This window comes from Paramormyrops kingsleyae, chromosome 6, assembly GCF_048594095.1.
Source record: "Paramormyrops kingsleyae isolate MSU_618 chromosome 6, PKINGS_0.4, whole genome shotgun sequence".
Classification (NCBI taxonomy): domain Eukaryota; kingdom Metazoa; phylum Chordata; class Actinopteri; order Osteoglossiformes; family Mormyridae; genus Paramormyrops; species Paramormyrops kingsleyae.
In genome coordinates, this window is record NC_132802.1 from 19,826,001 (window position 1) to 19,844,766 (window position 18,766).

An 18,766-nucleotide genomic window follows, 5' to 3' on the forward strand; every position below is an offset into this window, starting at 1 on the left:
TGAACTGCGTCCCCCCCCCGCCCCCACGCCAAATAGTCTCTCCCTTTCCGTTTGCTCTGTCCTTCCATAAGTTTCCGCCCTCTTTCTCATAACCTCAATGGGCTCACAGGCTTTCATAGCTTCTTGTGTGATTGACAGCTTTACAATATCTTCCCCCACACACACATACACACTCATCCCATCCTCCCTGCAACCCCTATATTTTCTTAACCTTTCCCAAGGCCCTTGTCCCCCCCCTCCAAATGCCATGGTACAACTTAAAAAAAAGAAAAAGTCACAGACAAATAAACGTCCCAGATCCCCACGTTTTAATATGAGCCGGAAATTCCAATGTGTTTAGGTTTTTATGGCTGGACTGAATTATGTGATTATGTGTTGTTTTGGAATTTTCTTCTATTTCTGCCTTTTCACATGTACATGAGGTACTCGCAGCATTTGTGAAAAGAATGATTTTTTTGTTTGTGAATGCGTCTACATGTGATCACATATGGCCAGTACTGACTGTGTCTTTGTGGTCTGAATAGCTTCACTCCGCCTTGCTTGAGCCCTGAACAGAAGCACATTACCTTTTTGTCCTGATTTCCAAGCACAGTAAACAACCATAACTAAAAGTAAATGAAAGTATTTCTTCAGCAATCCCACATTTTGCAACTTTACTTTTTCCAAGAATGAATCCTTCTACAAAAAGAACTTTAAAATTATTCTAAATGTTTTGCCATCAAGAGCACATGATAGTGACGTAACAGTCTGCCTGTACTGGTGTGTTTATTTGGTAGGACTCTCTCTCATGGCATTTTGACCTCATCTAAATTTTGAGGGCTTGTTTTCTAAAATAGGCCTCCAGAGTGTTATTCTAATGTTTGTGAAGGGACTATGCACCTGTAGAGCTTAATTTAAAAGCTGTAGTGATTTTCCAGGTCACCACTCTGTAGAGCAGCTTTGCTTCAGTGTCATGTGCTGTAGCAGCTGGATCTGTTTGGTACTTGGAAGTAGTACTCACTTTCTGAGAATTGCTCTATTCTGATTCATCATTGTCCAAGTGCCTTACTCTATCCCAAGTTATGAATGTCAATACAAATTACTCTTTCTGAAGTTCTTGATATCCAGTTCAGTTAAGCCTACTTTTAAATTTTGCTGTATGACACAAAAAAAAGCCGCTTCTTGCAGGACAAATACTCTATAAACCATTTGCTAATAAATAAATCACAGATGGTTGGTACCTTTAATGGGATTTCCCAGACAAGCTCTGGAACAGTTTAAAAGTTATTAATAATACATGAAATTGGTTTCACCAAAGATTGTTAATAGAGCCGTTAAAGTATGATTTTTTTTATCGCGATTAATCACACACCTTGGAAATTAATTACATATGCAAACATGTTGCTGTTACGTTCGTCCAGCGGGCAGGAAGGCAGCGAAGCCGTGAAGTCAGGAATAGGGGTTTATTGGCACGGACAGGGCAGACAGCGACAAACATCAATGACGGATCTTGGGAAACTAACTCAGACGCGGACTAAATACACAGGACAGGCTGAACAGAACAGGCAACAGGTGATTACAATCGGGAAGTAACACGAGGTAATGAAGTGTGGCACACAGGAGGATTGGACGAGCAGGTCATGACAGTTGCAATACGTACCATTTAAAAAGGTTTTAGAATCTGTATATTCAGTAAAGCAATTAAACTCTTTTAATAATCTTCTATCATGCTATTCTCCCTTTGGTGCATCAAAATTAATGCAAGTAATGTTAATGGGAATATAGGAAATATGCACCTGCTATTTCAGATTTATTATTTATATAATAATAATAATAATTATTATTATTATTATTATAAGTAGCCTACTTATTTCTTTTGTTATATACTTGTTGCTTATGTTATTTGTTGCATTATAATACACTATTAAACAATATACGATACGTTTCCTTTACTCCTATTGTTAGTGAATTTATTTTGTGGTCCGCGGTGAAGTTCACCAAAAGTGCCACATTCGACCAGCCCTGATAATGGTTATATATTTGAAATTAACAATAAAATGTGTTTTTTAATAGTTCGTACCCTTTAATAATGGTATTTAAGGACTATTTTATTATCACATTGTTATGATAGGTGATTACAGACGGTATTCAGGCTTATTCCACCCTTTTTTTGTCTCAGCCCCCTTAAAAATATTCTAAATCCATTTAGAATGGATTTCTTGGTGGCTGAGCCCTTCGCTGCGATTCATTAACATTAAAATGACATTGACATGAAGTACTGAAATATTACTTCGTATATCGGGCACAAAACACATGATCCTCAAATTCAACTCGACTGCGCTTCTCATTTTAAGCGATAGGCGTCAGCATTACGCTTCAGCTGGGGAGGTAATGCGGCGTGCAACGAGACTGACAGTGTAAAATATCCCAGTCAAATGACACAGCTGGGGAGCTCGATGCTTCAATCGCGGCTTCGAAATCTTCAAAAATGAGGAATAGAAAATACAATTATATCGTATCCAGAGGCTTCGTTTTACATGCTGCAAGGCAGGGATGAAAACTTGCAAGGACATACATTTCGCATCAGGAAACACGTAAAGATATACACGTACATATAAGCCTAATTGAACATACCATTAAAAATAAAATATATATTCACATTATTTTTTTCTTGTGCCGGCATGCCGGCAAGTTGCGCATTGGACGTCTAAGTCCTTTCTATAGTATAGCGCCTTACGTATCCGACCATCTAACCTGAGAGAAACTGCATCTTCTAAGAACTAATCTCGGTGTCAAAAAAGTCACAGCCCACTTTCCACTTTACTCCAATAGAAAGCAAATATTGTAAGGAAGCCCGCTCCCGTCCATGGAATTCTGCGTTTCGGCCCGCCCACTTTTCCTGAATCTAGCCGATTATTGGGTTAATTCCCAGTAAAACCATTCCTCCTGCTCCTTAGCCCAGCTTGGCCCCGCCTGCCAAGCCGAGGGAGGCTTTGCAAAACAAGCCGTTTGGGTGACGCGCATCATCGCGGCTCATTCCTCAGACTTCGGGAATGTAAAAAAAAAAAAGTTTTTAACGAGGCGGCCGAATTAAGTGGATTATTCACAGCGAAGACATGAGTAAGGTAAGAATATATTGTTGCTAAATATGTAGATTTCTGAATGTCGTGTGTATTTAAAGGTTGTTAATGATTAACATGCGGTATTATTCTATAAGGAAAAATGTTTTGGTTCCATGACAAGTTGTATTTTCTTCGATCTCGGTTTCTGAAGGTGAATTTCACCTGGCTTAATGGATTTTCCGCAGCCGGTGAATTAGCTGGGACAAGCATCCTTTGAGTAATTTGCGGGCTCTTTTTACTGCGCCACGCTTCCCACGGGGAACATGGGGGACATGTGGGACCAGCTGATCTGCGTCATGTAACGCTGTGCAACATCCATCATTATTTCCGATCTGCATTTTCTGGAGTTCGTATTTATATGGACTCGTATACTTCATATTGATGTGGGGTGATTACATGTACATTGTCTCGGGAGGCTTTTCCAATTTCCCTAAAGTCATGGTGGTGAAGTTTTAACCAAACTCTCCTAACACCATACCCCATCACTGCAGAAGGTTATCAAGTCTGATAGTGAAAATGTGCGATTTACACTCTTCTGTTTGTTGGTAGCCGATTTATCTTGTCAGCATTATAGCAGCGCGTCCATGCTCCTGGTTTTGTTTGCATTTCAGATCATCACATATTATTGCAACTTTGTTTCGATGTTTTATCGACCAGTAATAAATATTTTTAAGTTAAATAGGCTGGCCGAAGGCGACACAATTTAAAGCGACATCAGACTGAAACTGTCCAGAAAATGCGTAGACTACAGCACACAGTGAATGAGGACAGAATGAGTCATATGACCCCCCCCCCCCTGCACACACACAAACACACCCACCCTTTCCCCTCCGTCTCCCATCCCAAACTTTTCTGTGTTAATTTGTCCCCACCTTACTTTTCGCGAGTAATGGCTGCTGTGATCTTTATATGTAATATATTTACTGTTCACTCCTCGTCTTCTGGGTAATGTAATGTGGACATTTCAGATTTCCCGATCCACGTCCATTTAGTAGCCTAATAGCCAAAATCTCTCCACTTAATATACCGTGCAATTCATCTTTCTTTATTTTTTTACCTTTAAAAAGAAGTAGACCCAAATTAAAAGGTAACCGTTGGCGTGTTTCGTGGTCCCTCTATATATCCAATTCAAATAATTGCACGTGCTTTACAAGATACAACCCAAACACATCTAAGAATATGAAAAAAAAATAGGAGTGAAAGTTTAACGTTATACGCTGCCAGTTTCCCAAGTAAGACCAATACAGAGCTCGTGCGGAAAAATAAAATATAAACTTTGAATGACCTGTGTCCAGAGGTTCCCGCTATTATCAGCTCGCTCCTGTGTTTATTTTTACTTATCCTAGCATCTGGAGAATCGATGCATTTGGCCAGAGACATAAAGCTATCAGCTAGGAAAGCAGACTTTGGATGTTTCATGTTTTTTCAGAGCAAACCACTTGCAGTGCTGTATGTTTTTCATTGGGTGGTGTTTGATTAAGAAGCGGCGTGACTGTTGGTAAGGTGATGACATCATGGGTAGAGTGGCTGAGGTCCCTCTCCTTCCTAGGAAAGGTATTTCCCATCACCTGGATTCTCTGACATTTTACACACCTTTCTTTTTATGGGGATCTTTTGAATGTGGGGGGATATCTATTCTCATAATGGGTAAATACTGAGCTTTGAAAAACTCCCAGTCTAATGCCTGTGCACCTATGGTTTTAAGGTGCCTTTCGCCTGTCCTCCTTGGACATCACTGTGCCACACAGAACCTCCCCAGCAGCCTCTTTTATGGATGCACTTCCCATCATCCTTTAGCCCTTAAACATGCTGGCATATTAAGAATGAGAGAGGGGGGGACACTGACAGAGAAGGAGAGGTGCCCGGTTCAGCTAGTAAGCACTGGTGGCCAAACTCCAGGAAGCCGCTATCTAAGAGGGGGGGGGGGGGCGTCACGGGAAAACTGCAAGCCGAGGGAAAGGGTCTGCAGCAAACGATAAGGATGTGAAGGGTTCCGGTTATCCACGGCCGTCCAAGAAAGTGAATATACTGAGATTTTAAAATTAAATTATTAAACTTGATAATGGGGCCCCAAGAGTCACTGTAGCAGTGTTTGTACGTTGGCTGCTGGTTCTGGGGAGGGGGAGCGTGGTCAGGGCAGATTTTTTGTTGTTTCTCAGCTCCTGTTGGCCCCCCAGGACTGAAACAGAGATGCTGTTTCTCAGATGTGCCCTGCACTGTTGATCCATCATTTCACCATGTGTTTCAATCTGGTCAGCAGTGGTATATGTTAGCAGTGGTATATGTTAGCAGTGGTATAGGTTAGCTGTGGTATATGTTAGTAGTGATATAGGTTAGCAGTGGTATATGTTAGTAGTGGTATAGGTTAGCAGTGGTATATGTTAGTAGTGGTATAGGTTAGAGGTGGTGTGTGGTGTTGGTTTTCGCAGTATAGAGATACTCTGTCAAAAGTCCTCTGTGCTTTGCTGTGCTGGATACTGTGGGCTTGAGTATTACATAATATAATTTAGTGCGATGCATTTGTCATCTTGGGAAATGTGTTTAAGTGAGCTGTTTCTGTTTAAGAGCTCCTTAATGGTGGTCCAAACTGTGTGACATGGCCATTTTAACACAAGGCATTTGCAGCCTTGGCTGCTGCTGACTGTCCCTTGGGACGTGTGTGTTTGCGTGTGTGCCTGTGTGTGCGTCCGTGCGTGTGTTTGTGTGTGTGTCTGTGTGCCTGTGTGTGCGTGTGTGTGTGTCAGCACATAACCCTAACCCTCTCCGTGAGGCCTCTCTGGATACGAAGCAGTTCGGGTCCCAGTGCAGTTTTGGCTAGAAGGGAGCTTCAGGAAAGCGACAGGATATAAGAGCAACTGCCTGGGAAACGGTGTGAGAGAGGGAAAGAGCGAGGGAAAGAGCGAGGGAAAGAACGAGGGGAAAAAGAGAGGGAAAGAGCGAGGGGAAAAAGAGAGGGAAAGAGCGAGGGGGAAAAAGAGAGGGAAAGAGCGAGGGGGAAAAGAGAGGGAAAGAGCGAGGGGAAAAAGAGAGGGAAAGAGCGAGGGGAAAAAGAGAGGGAAAGAGCGAGGGAATGGTGGAGGGCCTAGGAGGGCATATACACCACAGTGTGCAGGAGCTGTCACACTGGGTCTCCACTGTATTACACATGATCCTTTACTGTGATATAACTGTTAGTGTCATACTACTGCTATTACTGTGATAACATTGTTAGTATCATACTACTGCAATTAGTGTGATATCACTGTTAGTATCATACTACTGCTATTACTGTGATATCACTGTTAGTATCATAATACTGCTATTACCACTGTTAGTATCATAATACTGCTATTACTGTGATATCACTGTTAGTGTCATATTTCTGCTGTTACTGTGATATCACTGGTAGTATCATACTTCTGCTGTTACTGTGATATCACTGTTATTGTCATACTACTGGTATTACTGTGATATCACTGTTAGTATCATACTACTGGTATTACTGTGATATCACTGTTAGTGTCATACTACTGGTATTACTGTGATATCACTGTTAGTATCATACTACTGGTATTACTCTGATATCACTGTTAGTATCATACTACTGGTATTACTGTGATATCACTGTTAGTGTCATACTACTGGTATTACTGTGATATCACTGTTAGTATCATACTACTGGTATTACTGTGATATCACTGTTAGTGTCATACTACTGGTATTACTGTGATATCACTGTTAGTGTCATACTTCTGCTGTTACTCTGATATCACTGTTAGTATCATACTACTGGTATTACTCTGATATCACTGTTAGTGTCATACTTCTGCTGTTACTCCGATATCACTGTTAGTATCATACTACTGGTATTACTCTGATATCACTGTTAGTATCATACTACTGGTATTACTGTGATACTCAGAGGATCTAGTAATGTATCTTGAGGAAATGCTAAAGATATCCGCATGTATTTTATGGGAATCTCTTCATCAGAATTCTATTTCAGGACTGACTAAAAAGTGGCCCTGCAGGCGGTTTGGTAGGAAGTGCCATTGTAATTGGAAGCATGTTAGCATTGTCAACTTCCTTCCTATTTTAATGTGGTAACAGGGCTCGCCTCTGATAGCTTTTTGCTGTGTAGTTTTGGGTGGGGGCTGTTCTCTGGGGTGTGCGCCCACCCTCCGCTTGTACGCAGTGCTGTGCTCTGGGAACCTCACCAGGCCTGCACTGCCAGCCAGAGGAGCCCTTGTTCATTGACAGGGAACTGGCATCCATATTGAAGGAAACACGCCCGGCCGGGCTGCAGGCGATGGCAGGGTAAGGGTGGGCAGCTGGGATGCGCGGAGCCATGGGGGTTAACAGGAAGGGGCCGTGACAGAGTGCTGCAGTGCTGAACTCACTGCGGGAACAGGGCGGCTCTGTTCTCTGCTGGGCTGTCCTGCCCGTTTGGGACAGACTGGGCTACTGTGGAAGCTGGGGAGCTGGGAGTTCCCTCAGATACAGAGTCTCACACACACACACAGGAAGGCATGCCGACACAGTCAGGCCTTCCTCTCAGCCACTGCCATGGACCCTTAAAGGGCCCAGTGTGGTTTGTGTCAGTCCGCTCCTCAGCTGGCCCTGCAGGCAAACCCGCAGATCCTAATCCTAACCCTAACCTCCTGAGGTTCTCCTCCAGTGCTGTTCCAGGCGGGGGGGGGGGGGGGTTCCATCACTTATCAGCAGTGCACCTTCAGAGACACAGAGCTCTGTTTCATTCCAGCACAGGGTGGGCATTTTTTTCCAGATTGGCTGTGTCTGGTTGGTGCTGGGGGGGAGGCGTAGATGGTGGCACGGGGCTGCAGGGAGTTCCACTCCAGTGGCTCCGCCCTTCAATACCTCTCTTGTTCTCTACCTTGGGGGCACAGAAAACGGGAGCAGCACCCTCATTCAAAACAGCCCATTGAGCACTGGGGCGTCGGCAGCTAAACTAAGAGAACAGGCGGCTCTTGTGTCTGGTGGACACGCGTGGAGAGAGACCACGCCAGCAGGCTGCGGGGTGGATCGACGTGGCGGCGTCGCACATCGCCCACACGTGTCCACATGTGCTCTTTTTGGGATGGTGTGTAGAGCTGTTGGAGCACACCAGACCACCAGGACTCCTCTGCTTTCTGGTTCAGCCCTGTCCAGCCTGTGTCAGGTGAGGCTGCAGTTTGGCTGTGCCATGGTGCTGGTGAGATGGGTCCCTGAGATCATGACTGTGCCGGCATGCTAGTGAGAAAGGCCCCCGAGGTTGGGGCCATGCTGTCATGCTTGTCAGACAGGCAAGGCACATACAGTACACACAGTACACATCACGCCGTATAACACACACAGCACACACAGTACACATCACGCCGTATAACACACACAGCACACACAGTACACATCACGCCGTATAACACACACAGTACACATCACGCCGCATAACACACACAGCACACACAGTACACATCACGCCGCATAACACACGCAGCACACACAGTACACATCACGCCACATAACACACACAGCACACACAGTACACATCACGCCGCATAACACACACAGCACACACAGTACACATCACGCCACATAACACACACAGCACACACAGTACACATCACGCCGCATAACGCACACAGCACACACAGTACACATCACGCCGCATAACGCACACAGCACACACAGTACACATCACGCCGCATAACACACAGCACACACAGTACACATCACGCCGCATAACGCACACAGCACACACAGTACACATCACGCCGCATAACGCACACAGCACACACAGTACACATCACGCCACATAACACACACAGCACACACAGTACACATCACGCCACATAACACACACAGCACACACAGTACACATCACGCCACATAACACACACAGCACACACAGTACACATCACGCCGCATAACACACACAGCACACACAACACGCGCTGTTGCTGAAGCAGAATGAGCGAAGGACAGAACGCAGAAGGGAGGGGAAATCAGATGAAGGAAAGAAAGTCATGATGGTTCCCGCCTGCCATAGGGGCTCTGCCAAGCGGACGCCACGCGAGGAGCTGCTGTTTCTGCTCAGCCAATCAGAATGATGCACAGTGGAGGATTCTGAGAGCCAGCGCTGCGGGGGACTGGCTTGTCACTGTTGTCAGGGTGCTTTATTTCCTTTGTGCTTTCACTCTGTTCATTGGCAGCCATGTCTCTCTGCCCCCCATAAGCCCCTCCTCACACACACCTGCCTGTGGCCCCCAGCACCCCCTCCCACCCCCTGCTTGGTGCCACATGCCAGAATAATTTAGCTCACATGTTGACAGCTCACCTCAAAGGAGGAGCGCTCTCTCAGGGGTGCCTCATTCCTTCCTTGACCTTTTTATAAAGAGATGGCGAATGTCCCATGAGGTGAGCTAGCTGCCCCTCCCATCCCTCAACACTGGCTGGCAGGTAGGTGTGTGTCAAGGCTGGCACTTAATTACTCTGAGCAAATTTGCTCAGGTCTGTATGCATGGCGGGGGGCGGGGGGGTTCTTTCCGGAGACGCTACTGCTAACTGTTATGCCCTGATTGGATTGTGCAGGGGAGAGTTTCTGCCAGTCTGTGTGTGTGTGTGTGTGTGTCTGTGTGTGTGTGTGTGTGTGTGTGACTGCGTGTGCACACGTGCCTTGGGCTCTTTCTCTTCCTCACCTTGGCAGCTGTTACCCTGGCACTGGTGCTCTCTAAGTAGTGCTGTACACTGACGCACTTGCTATAGCCATGGAAAAATGCAAATTTGCTCCATTTTATGCGCCTGACTTTGTGCAAAACATACTGTCCTCAGATCTGCTTACTAATTCAGATTTACTGCTGGACTCTTCAGAGACGCGCCCTCTGGCCCCTTAGTGGGTTTGATTGTGAGTAGGAATAAGAGGGGTGTGAAACGGCAGCGTGGGACAGCCTGGGTGTCCCCATAGCACAATGTTGGTGCTGGCTCATGTTGCAATGCCAACCAAGACATTTTCTGATGGGGGTGGGCACCAGAATGCCAGCTGTGCAAATACCTCCCAGTGCTGGTGCCAGAGAGTGGAAGAGGCGCCCATCTTTGGGGAGCTGCCACAGAAGTGTGGTGTGCAGTGTGCTGTATGTGCTGTGCGGTGTGCTGTGTGCTGTATGTGCAGTGCGGTGTGTGATGTGCTGTGCGGTGTGCTGTGCGGTGTGCTGTATGTGCTGTGCTGTGTGCTGTATTTGCTGTGCGGTGTGCTGTGTGCTGTATGTGCAGTGTGGTGTGCAGTGCGGTGTGTGGTGTGCTGTATGTGCTGTGTGCTGTATGTGCAGTGTGGTGTGCAGTGCGGTGTGGTGTGTGCTGTATTTGTTGTGTGCAGCATGATGTTTGTTGTGTGTGGTGTCCTGTGGCACACAGATACATGTACGCTCAGAGAGCTGTGCAGATACCTAGCGGAGTACAGGGAGACCGGCTTTGTCATTTTGGGGCTCTGGTGTCCATGGAGCTGTAACAGATTACGACGCCATCGCTACAGCCTCACTGTGCTGCCCTTTTAATGGCTGAGAGAGGCAGCTGTGTCTCCTCTGTGTCTGCTGCTGATCTGCAGCCTTTCAGGATCCTGCGCCGAGCCAAGGGACTGACTATGTCAGAGGGTGGCTGAGGGGTCCCCAGTGTTATGGCAGCTCATCTGTGTCTGTGAGCCTGTCTACCATTTCCCATGACTCACTGGAGACGTGGGAGACAGAGGGCGACCAGCTGCTTAATTAGCCTGGAATCCAAGCTGTGTGTGTGTCTATCTGTGTTTGTGTGTGTCTGTGTTTGTGTGTATCTGTGTTTGTGTGTGTCTGTGTTTGTGTGTGTGTATCTGTGTAATTGTGTGTGTGTGTGGTCCAGGTATACATAAATAAACCTGTTATTTTGACGTTTTTCATTTTTTGGTCCCCACAAGGGGAAATCCAGTTTTATAAAAATCTGACTGTAATCAAAAAAACTAAAAATGCCAAAAGTCTTGTATTTTGTTTGGTTAACTTATGGTTAAAGTTAATACTGGGTAGGGGTTAAGGTTGTCATTGTTGGGATTAGGGTTTTGCCCACATCTGTGTGAATCGCCACATTATGTTAGCATCAATCGCTAGCGGAATTTGCGTTACGAATCTGTTCCATTCAGCTGTAGCAGGGTTGCCAGCTTTGGTAAGCTGGATGGAGTAAGCTTTCCAATTCGAGACAAGTCTGCACACACATGCACATGCATTTACATGCATATAACAGTTTTATTACCTCGTAATTAGTCTGTAGGGTTTGCAAACTGCCCCAGTGCTTTTCATGTAGCTAAATTTAGGTTTATAATGCAGAAGTACAGATTTGCCGTGACATTTCTTGAGTGAGAGTCACGCCAGATGCGTGATAGTTGGAAACCCTGCTGTAATGCTTTTTTAAGTAGGAAGCAGGAAGTTTTGAGTTATCGGAATGCATCAATACATCACAACGTGTCTTACTCCTAATAATGTATAATATACAGAATATGCCCTTTTTTCCTTAAGATAATTCTTGCATTAGGACGACTGGAATCTCCATGCATTTCAATGAATCAGATGGCGGCGATGCAACCAGCTCAGTTTACACACACTTTAGCAGGGCTTTGTCAGCACAGGTTCAGGATGGGTACAGCTCGCATACGTTATGATGGAAAACCGTCAGTTTGTGGAACGGGTCAGGTACAGCTCAGTTCCTGTGGCAGCGAAAAAGTGCCAATAGTTGGAATTAGGGGTATACCTAGAGAAATGAAGAGAGTCCCCTCAAAGATATAGATACCTAATCTTTGTGTGTGTGTCTGTGGGGATAATGTTTTATATTACATTGTGGGGACCAACCTGTTTTTTTTTTACATTTTGAGGACCATTTTGCAGGTCCCCACAAAGATATGTGAATGTAATAAAAAAAATGCCAAAACTCTTGTATTTAGTTTGGTTACTTATGGTTAAGGTTAGGGCTGGGTAGGGGTTAAGGTCGTCATATTGGAATTAGAGTTTTCCCCATAGAAGTGAATGGAGAGTCCCCACAAAGATAATTATAAACCTGTGTGTTTGTGGTTGCCGGAGATTTCTCAGCATATCTGCTCCTTCCTGTGTCTCCAGGTGGGAAAGGGGGAGGCGCACATCTTCAAAGAGAAGACTTTCAAGAAGAAACGCCAATGTGGGGTATGCAGGCAGACCATCGACAGCCTGGGCTCCTTCTGCAGAGGTGAGCGCCCCCATCAGGCTGGATGCCTCACTTCCTGTCTCATACCCAGCTGCAGCTCACAGCCCACTCCTCATAGCTAACCTCTTAATTTATCCCAGTCTAAACTGAGCATCACTGTAAACACCAGTCACCGCACAAACTCCCCCACGTTACATTGATCTCTTGGGCTTAGCAGGTCGGCCCCTACCTACATATCTGGGTCTGGCTGACAATCAGTCATTAATGGCCTGTCCCTCTCTCCCATTGTCTCCCCACAGTGTGCAAAACAGCCACTCACAAGAAATGTGAAGTTAAGGTAAGGGTTATTGCACCACACACATGTTCTGGGGTGGGGGGGGGGGTGGGGCAGAATGTCTCTCTGCAGTTGCTGGGTCAACATCCTGCAGCCCGGCCTCCAGGAAAAAATGCAAACATGGACGAGTCATGGGCAACATTTTTTTTTGTAGCATGTTGACAGACAGTTACCATACACCAGAGCGTATCTCACCACCGTGCACCGGAGCATTTCTCACTGCTGTACCCAGGAGCGTTTCTCACTACCATAAACTGGAGCGTTTCTCACTGTCATACCCGAGAGCATTTCTCACTACCATAAACTGGAGCGTTTCTCACTGTCGTACCCGAGAGCATTTCTCACTGCTGTACCCAGGAGCGTTTCTCACTGTCGTACCCGAGAGCACTTCTCACTACCATAAACTGGAGCGTTTCTCACTGTCGTACCCGAGAGCATTTCTCACTACCATAAACTGGAGCGTCTCTCACTGTCGTACCCGAGAGCATTTCTCACTACCATAAACTGGAGCGTTTCTCATCGCCGTACCCGGGAGCGTTTCTCATCGCCGTACCCGGGAGCATTTCTTACTGCTGTGTGACACGTGGCTGCAGCTCCGTCAACAGGATCCCATTTCTCTCTGTCTCACTGTTATTTATTGTCCTTGGTTTCTTGCTGTATTGAAGCCACAGATCATTGAGCGAGAGGATGTTGAACTGAACCTGGACTTTTCCCAGCTTGAGATTGCATCATGCCTTGGGGGGGGGCGGGGGTGGCTTATGTTAAGGTCCAGCAGCTGCATGTCATACCTCTGCCATAAGACAAGCATGCCCCTACAGCTGGAGTGGACTGGGCTACGCTGAACACGAAACTCCTACCAAGACTGACAGAAGAATGGATGGGGAAATGCTGCTCTGAAACATATGCCACCCCCCACCCCGACCCCCAGCAGCAGCCCCCCTCCCCCACCCTCATCCTGATGCCTTGGTCCAAAAGCCTCATGTGATGAATTTGAGCCTCCCCTATGAATCACCACACCCAGCTGTGCACCAAGGATGGGAGTAATTATTACCAGCTGGGAATGACAGAAAGCAAAAGAGAGAGAGGTGCAGGGGGAATACAGCATCGCAGACGGAGGAGGAGAGAGCCAGCTGTGCAGCCATGTTAAGGTCCTTAGTGCAGCACTGAATTTCCTGTACGCTTCATGAGCCTGCCTGATCAGGCCTAACTGAGCAGGCCTGCCTGACTGAGCAGGCCTGACTGACTGGGCCCTGACTGACCGATTGGGTCTGACTTTCTGTGCCTGTCTGATCAGGCCTGACTTATCGGTTCTGACTGTCTGGGCCTGACTATCCAGGACTAACTGAGCAGGCCTGTCTGACTGAGCAGGCCTGACTGACTGGGCCCTGACTGACCGATTGGGTCTGACTTTCTGGGCCTGTCTGATCAGGCCTATCGCCCAAACGTGACCCCCACCTGTCAACATGAATACCACTGTCTCCTCGAGAGACACTCATGGCCAAAACAACTACGTACCAGTGACCTGCTTGTTCTGGGGAGCGGAGGAGAGAGAAAGAGAGAGAGAGAGAGAGAGGATGTACTGGTATGCACCCACCCTGCATTCTCCCCCCAGAGGACCCCGTAATGACATCCACAACACACACAAGCAGTTCCGCTGCCGTCATGGCAACCAGAACTCCCAAGTATCTCTTTTTTAATGGGCGAATTTAGTTTCGGGAAGCTTGCCGACAGCAGACGGGCTGGGGCCTCTAATGGCGGCGCACACTCCAAATGTCCCCCCGGTCCCCACTCAGCGGGGAGGAGGCACGGCGGCCGGCTACAGCTGTCTGCCGGGGGGGTCGGCAGGGACTGTTTTCAGGCTCGAATGGGAGATGTGTTTGTTTGCCAGATCCGTGAGCGCGGCGCCGGGTCCCAGACTGGGGTCTGTAACATAAAGGCGTCTGTGAGCTCACTCCTCAGGCAGCAGGGAGGCTGGATGTGTGCAGGGCTGTGGAGTCGGAGTCGGAGTCGAGGAGTCGGAGTCGGAGACAATTTTGGGTACCTGGAGTCGGAGTCGGCAAAAAGTTAACCGACTCCGACTCCGACTCCTACTAAATTTAAATGGGAATTAAAAAAGCAAGTTGAAATGTCCCAATTCACAAACAGTCATAATGAACTACTTCTCTGCTGTAAGAATAAAGCCCAATGCATGCAGTGCATAATGTTACCACAAAAAGAACATGTCAAGTAACCATGAAGCATGCTTTTCATTGACTGTATGCGTCACTATATGGGATGTAATGCACAGGTAAGGTGCGACACCGCTTTCCATTGTGTCGTGTTCCACTGTTACAGGGAACTGTGAACCTAGCCTAAAGCCCCGCATACATTTACAGATGCACTGCCGATTTTTCGGCCGTTCAACGAGTCATCACGCGTCAAACGCCTGAAAAATCATCTGGTGTGTTCTCAGCTCCGTCGGCTCCCCTTCACTATGCGCTACCCTTGAAACCTTGTTTTCATTGTGTTTGTCTTTAATCTGGCATTATAGTAGAGTGTTGGCTTCCTAGCCAGTAGTTCTGTGGTGAAATGACATGTATGTTGCCTTCCTTTCCTTCAATGGATGTAGAAAATACATTAGCATAGTATATACATACAGAGGAGTCGGAGTCGGAAGATTTAGAAACTGAGGAGTCGGAGTCGGAGCATTTATCTACCGACTCCACAGCCCTGGATGTGTGCTGGTGTGTCTGTAACATAAAGGCGTCTGTGAGCTCACTCCTCAGGCAGCAGGGCGGCTGGATGTGTGCTGGTGTGTCTGTAACATAAAGGCGTCTGTGAGCTCACTCCTCAGGCAGCAGGGCGGCTGGATGTGTGCTGGTGTGTCTGTAACATAAAGGCGTCTGTGAGCTCACTCCTCAGGCAGCAGGGCGGCTGGATGTGTGCTGGTGTGTGAGTCTGTCTAGGGGCGATGGGGGAGCCTCTGTACTCTTGCTTGTTTTGCCCTCATGGTGCAGGTGGTGGTGGGGGGGGGGGGCTGAAGGGGGATGGGGCCCATGGGTTTTCCTGAACGCAGCTAGACACAGCCCCCCCCCGAGCTGCTGACATACTGAGCCAGCCCCCGCAGACTCTTTCCAGAGAAACTCTTTCCCAGAATAAGCGCCCCCAGCGTTCCTGTGGTAACCGCTCTGCGATGGCGCTGTCGCCGTTATCTTAGTGGGCTCCGGGGTAATTGGGGCACTGTGAACAAAGACAGCCACGGGGAGGCCGGTAGCGTGTGGCACTGATCTGCCTCTGAATCTACGAGGCGACAGCTGGCTCTGTCTGGTGTTGGCATGTTGGAGGAGGGGGCTACATAGGGTGTGGACTGTCCCGGGGGTGGGGGGGAGCTTTTGGAAGAGTAGCTTTGTGACAGGGCAGTGGGTGGGAGCTGGGGGCAGAGTGAGGCTGTACAGTAAGAGCAGGGAGCCAGAGTGCGGCGCTGGGATCACAGCGAGGCCGCAGCCCCCCTCCCCTCCCTCATAGAGGGACCCCTCACATCTTGACGTCTTGAGCAGGGCAGCTGTAGCCCATCTACCTGGGGTACTGGCCGTGGCTTCCTCAGGTGAGAGTGGAGAGTGCTTTGTGATTGGCTGTGGGTACCTGGGGATCACAGGGTTAGGGTAAGACTGCCTGGCATCTCTGTTATGTTAGAGAATTGACTGACACCTGGTGGTCTAGCTGTTTCGTCTGTCTGGGGGCGGGGCGGGGTGGTGCAATTCAGCTTGCATGTTCTGTGCCTGTCCAGAGCCATCTCCATGGACTGATGGTTAGGAAAGAAGGGGAGGAAGGACTCGTAGAAAGAGAAAGGGCAGCAAAGAGACTGCAGGGTGAGCCCGCGCTCGTAAGGGACGCCCTGGGGGTCACGCCTAGGCTCGCATGCAGGGGTAACTCTTTCCAGGGTTTATTTTTATCAGGCTCCACAAGCAGTTGCTTCTCCTGCTAGGGTTGTATTGATGGGTGCTGGTTGTGATTGGATGACATTCCAGCGGCTCTCAAAGGCGCTGCTCCTGTGCATTGCTGTCCTAAAGCTGCTGTCTTTGCATCAGTGCTCCTGTCATGCTCTCAGTTTTTCTGTCATACTCTCTGCTGTCTTTGTTTCAGTATTCCTGTCATACTCTCTGCTGTCTTTGTTTCAGTATTCCTGTCATACTCTCTGCTGTCTTTGCGCTGCTGTTCATGTCATACTCTCTGCTGTCTTTGTTTCAGTATTCCTTTCATACTCTCTGCTGTCTTTGTTTCAGTATTCCTGTCATACTCTCTGCTGTCTTTGCGCTGCTGTTCATGTCATACTCTCTGCTGTCTTTGTTTCAGTATTCCTGTCATACTCTCTGCTGTCTTTGCGCTGCTGTTCATGTCATACTCTCTGCTGTCTTTGCGCTGCTGTTCATGTCATACTCTCTGCTGTCTTTGCGCTGCTGTTCATGTCATACTCTCTGCTGTCTTTGCGCTGCTGTTCATGTCATACTCTCGCTGTCTGTGCATTGGTATTTCTGTCACACTCTCTGCTGTTGATTTGAATCTGTTTTTCGTCAAGACTGAGGGAAAGTAACATGCAGGTCCTCTCTGCATGCCAACCCCCCTCTGCACGCTCTCTACACCCCCCGTCACTAACCCCCATCTTTTCATTGCAGTACGCTGGCAGCTTTGGTCATTGTTCTAGCGCTGTGATCTCCAGACGGAGTTGCTTAGGCCAATCCATAGAGTGTCACCACCCAGATGAGAGCTGGTGCTGGGGAGTATGACTGCCTCTCAAACTGTGCGCCCAACATTTCTAAGGTTATAGCCCCCATGTAGGAAGACCAATGCGTTCAGTTCCCGGTCCACCCGTAAGCATGGAAACAGCATAAACACAAGTCGCCTCAGATAAACTCTGGCTGAGCGAGTCAGTAAAGTAACGTAATAAAGTGGTACGCGCGTCAGAGGGGCAGGGGCCCACAGCGATGGGGGCCTTCTGGAAACGGAACGCTGAGCCTTTGGGGCAGCAGAGCCAGGTGACATGCAGCCCAGAGAGCCAAAAGCAAACGCTTGTGCAATATTGGCCGTTTAGTGTTTAACAGCTTGTTTTACGCCCTCAATTAGTTTCTGATGAAGGCCTGAGCAGAAGCAGATGGTCAGAAGCAGATGGTCAGCCTGGTTCAGATGAATCACCACACACCCAGAGCCTGGGGACTCATTCACAGCAGCAGCCCCGCACTGCCTGTGGCATTATGGGTAGCCGATGCTCCGACACTGCAGAGATCAGGCATGGACAGGCGAGCACAGAGACCCGCACAGAGACCCGCACAGAGACCTGCACGCCCTCCTTTTGGGGGGGACAGCCCAGCCACGCAGCTGAGGGACGGGGGACTGTCTGCCTGTACACGCACACACTTTGCAGGCTAGCTGCCTCACTGGATGTACTAGAGCTTAAACAGGCTTATGTGGGTGTTCATATGGGGGGGGGGGGATGGGCGATTTGTCATGGCCCCTCAGCGGATGTACTCCTCCTAGATCCCTCCACACTTATCTCACTAATGACGTTGTTTACAGGAACAGGAAGGCCGACTCTGCCGGGAGTAAACACCCATGGCCTAGATCCCCCTCCCCCAAATTGCCAGGCTATGGTGTCCCAGCTCGTCCGTGCCACCTCCTCCCCCCCCCCCCCCCTTCCTGTCTTCCGCTGTCTGCCTCTTCCTTCCTATATCTCGCTCCATTCTGCAGTTCTTCATCAGGCTGCTGTTTGACCGCTCCCCCCCCCCCCCCGCGCACACACAAACCCACCCTATTCCTTCCATAGCCAGGCCTTGCAGTATCACCCTAATCATATCACGGTCACATGAGAGCGTACAGAGTTCTCCATGCCCGCCGTTCTGCCTGTCTGGCTCTCTTCCTTCCTGCCCTTTCTGTCGCGCTCTCCTTGCCTCTGGGCCCTTGATGTGGTTGGAGAAGCCCGTCTCCCATGACTCTGCCAGTGAGATCAGATTTTGACAGTCATGGCTGGTGGTTTCATATGGAGGGGAGGGGGGGGTACTGTAATCCCCACATGCATGTAATGTTTCACTGTCTGCACACCAAGGGAGGTATGCCATGCAGCCCACAGTCTGACGCTGGGCTGCAGAGGTTAGCCTCTGAATTAACGTTGGGGGCCGTGGTAACAGAGCTT

General features: G+C 48.2%; 1 protein-coding gene across 4 annotated transcripts in view; it reads left to right on the forward strand.

The window, feature by feature from the left end:
• Positions 1-18,766, forward strand: part of tns2a (tensin 2a) — a 36,451-nt gene that overhangs the window by 3,270 nt on the left and 14,415 nt on the right. For 3 of the 4 annotated variants that reach the window (XM_072713816.1, XM_072713817.1, XM_023804944.2), the window contains exons 2-3: positions 12,206-12,311; positions 12,569-12,606. In XM_072713816.1, coding sequence (XP_072569917.1) covers positions 12,206-12,311; positions 12,569-12,606 — 144 coding nt within the window. Of the gene's footprint in view, positions 1-2,801; positions 3,105-12,205; positions 12,312-12,568; positions 12,607-18,766 lie in introns of those variants that run through there. The other variant, XM_072713818.1, reaches the window with a different exon arrangement.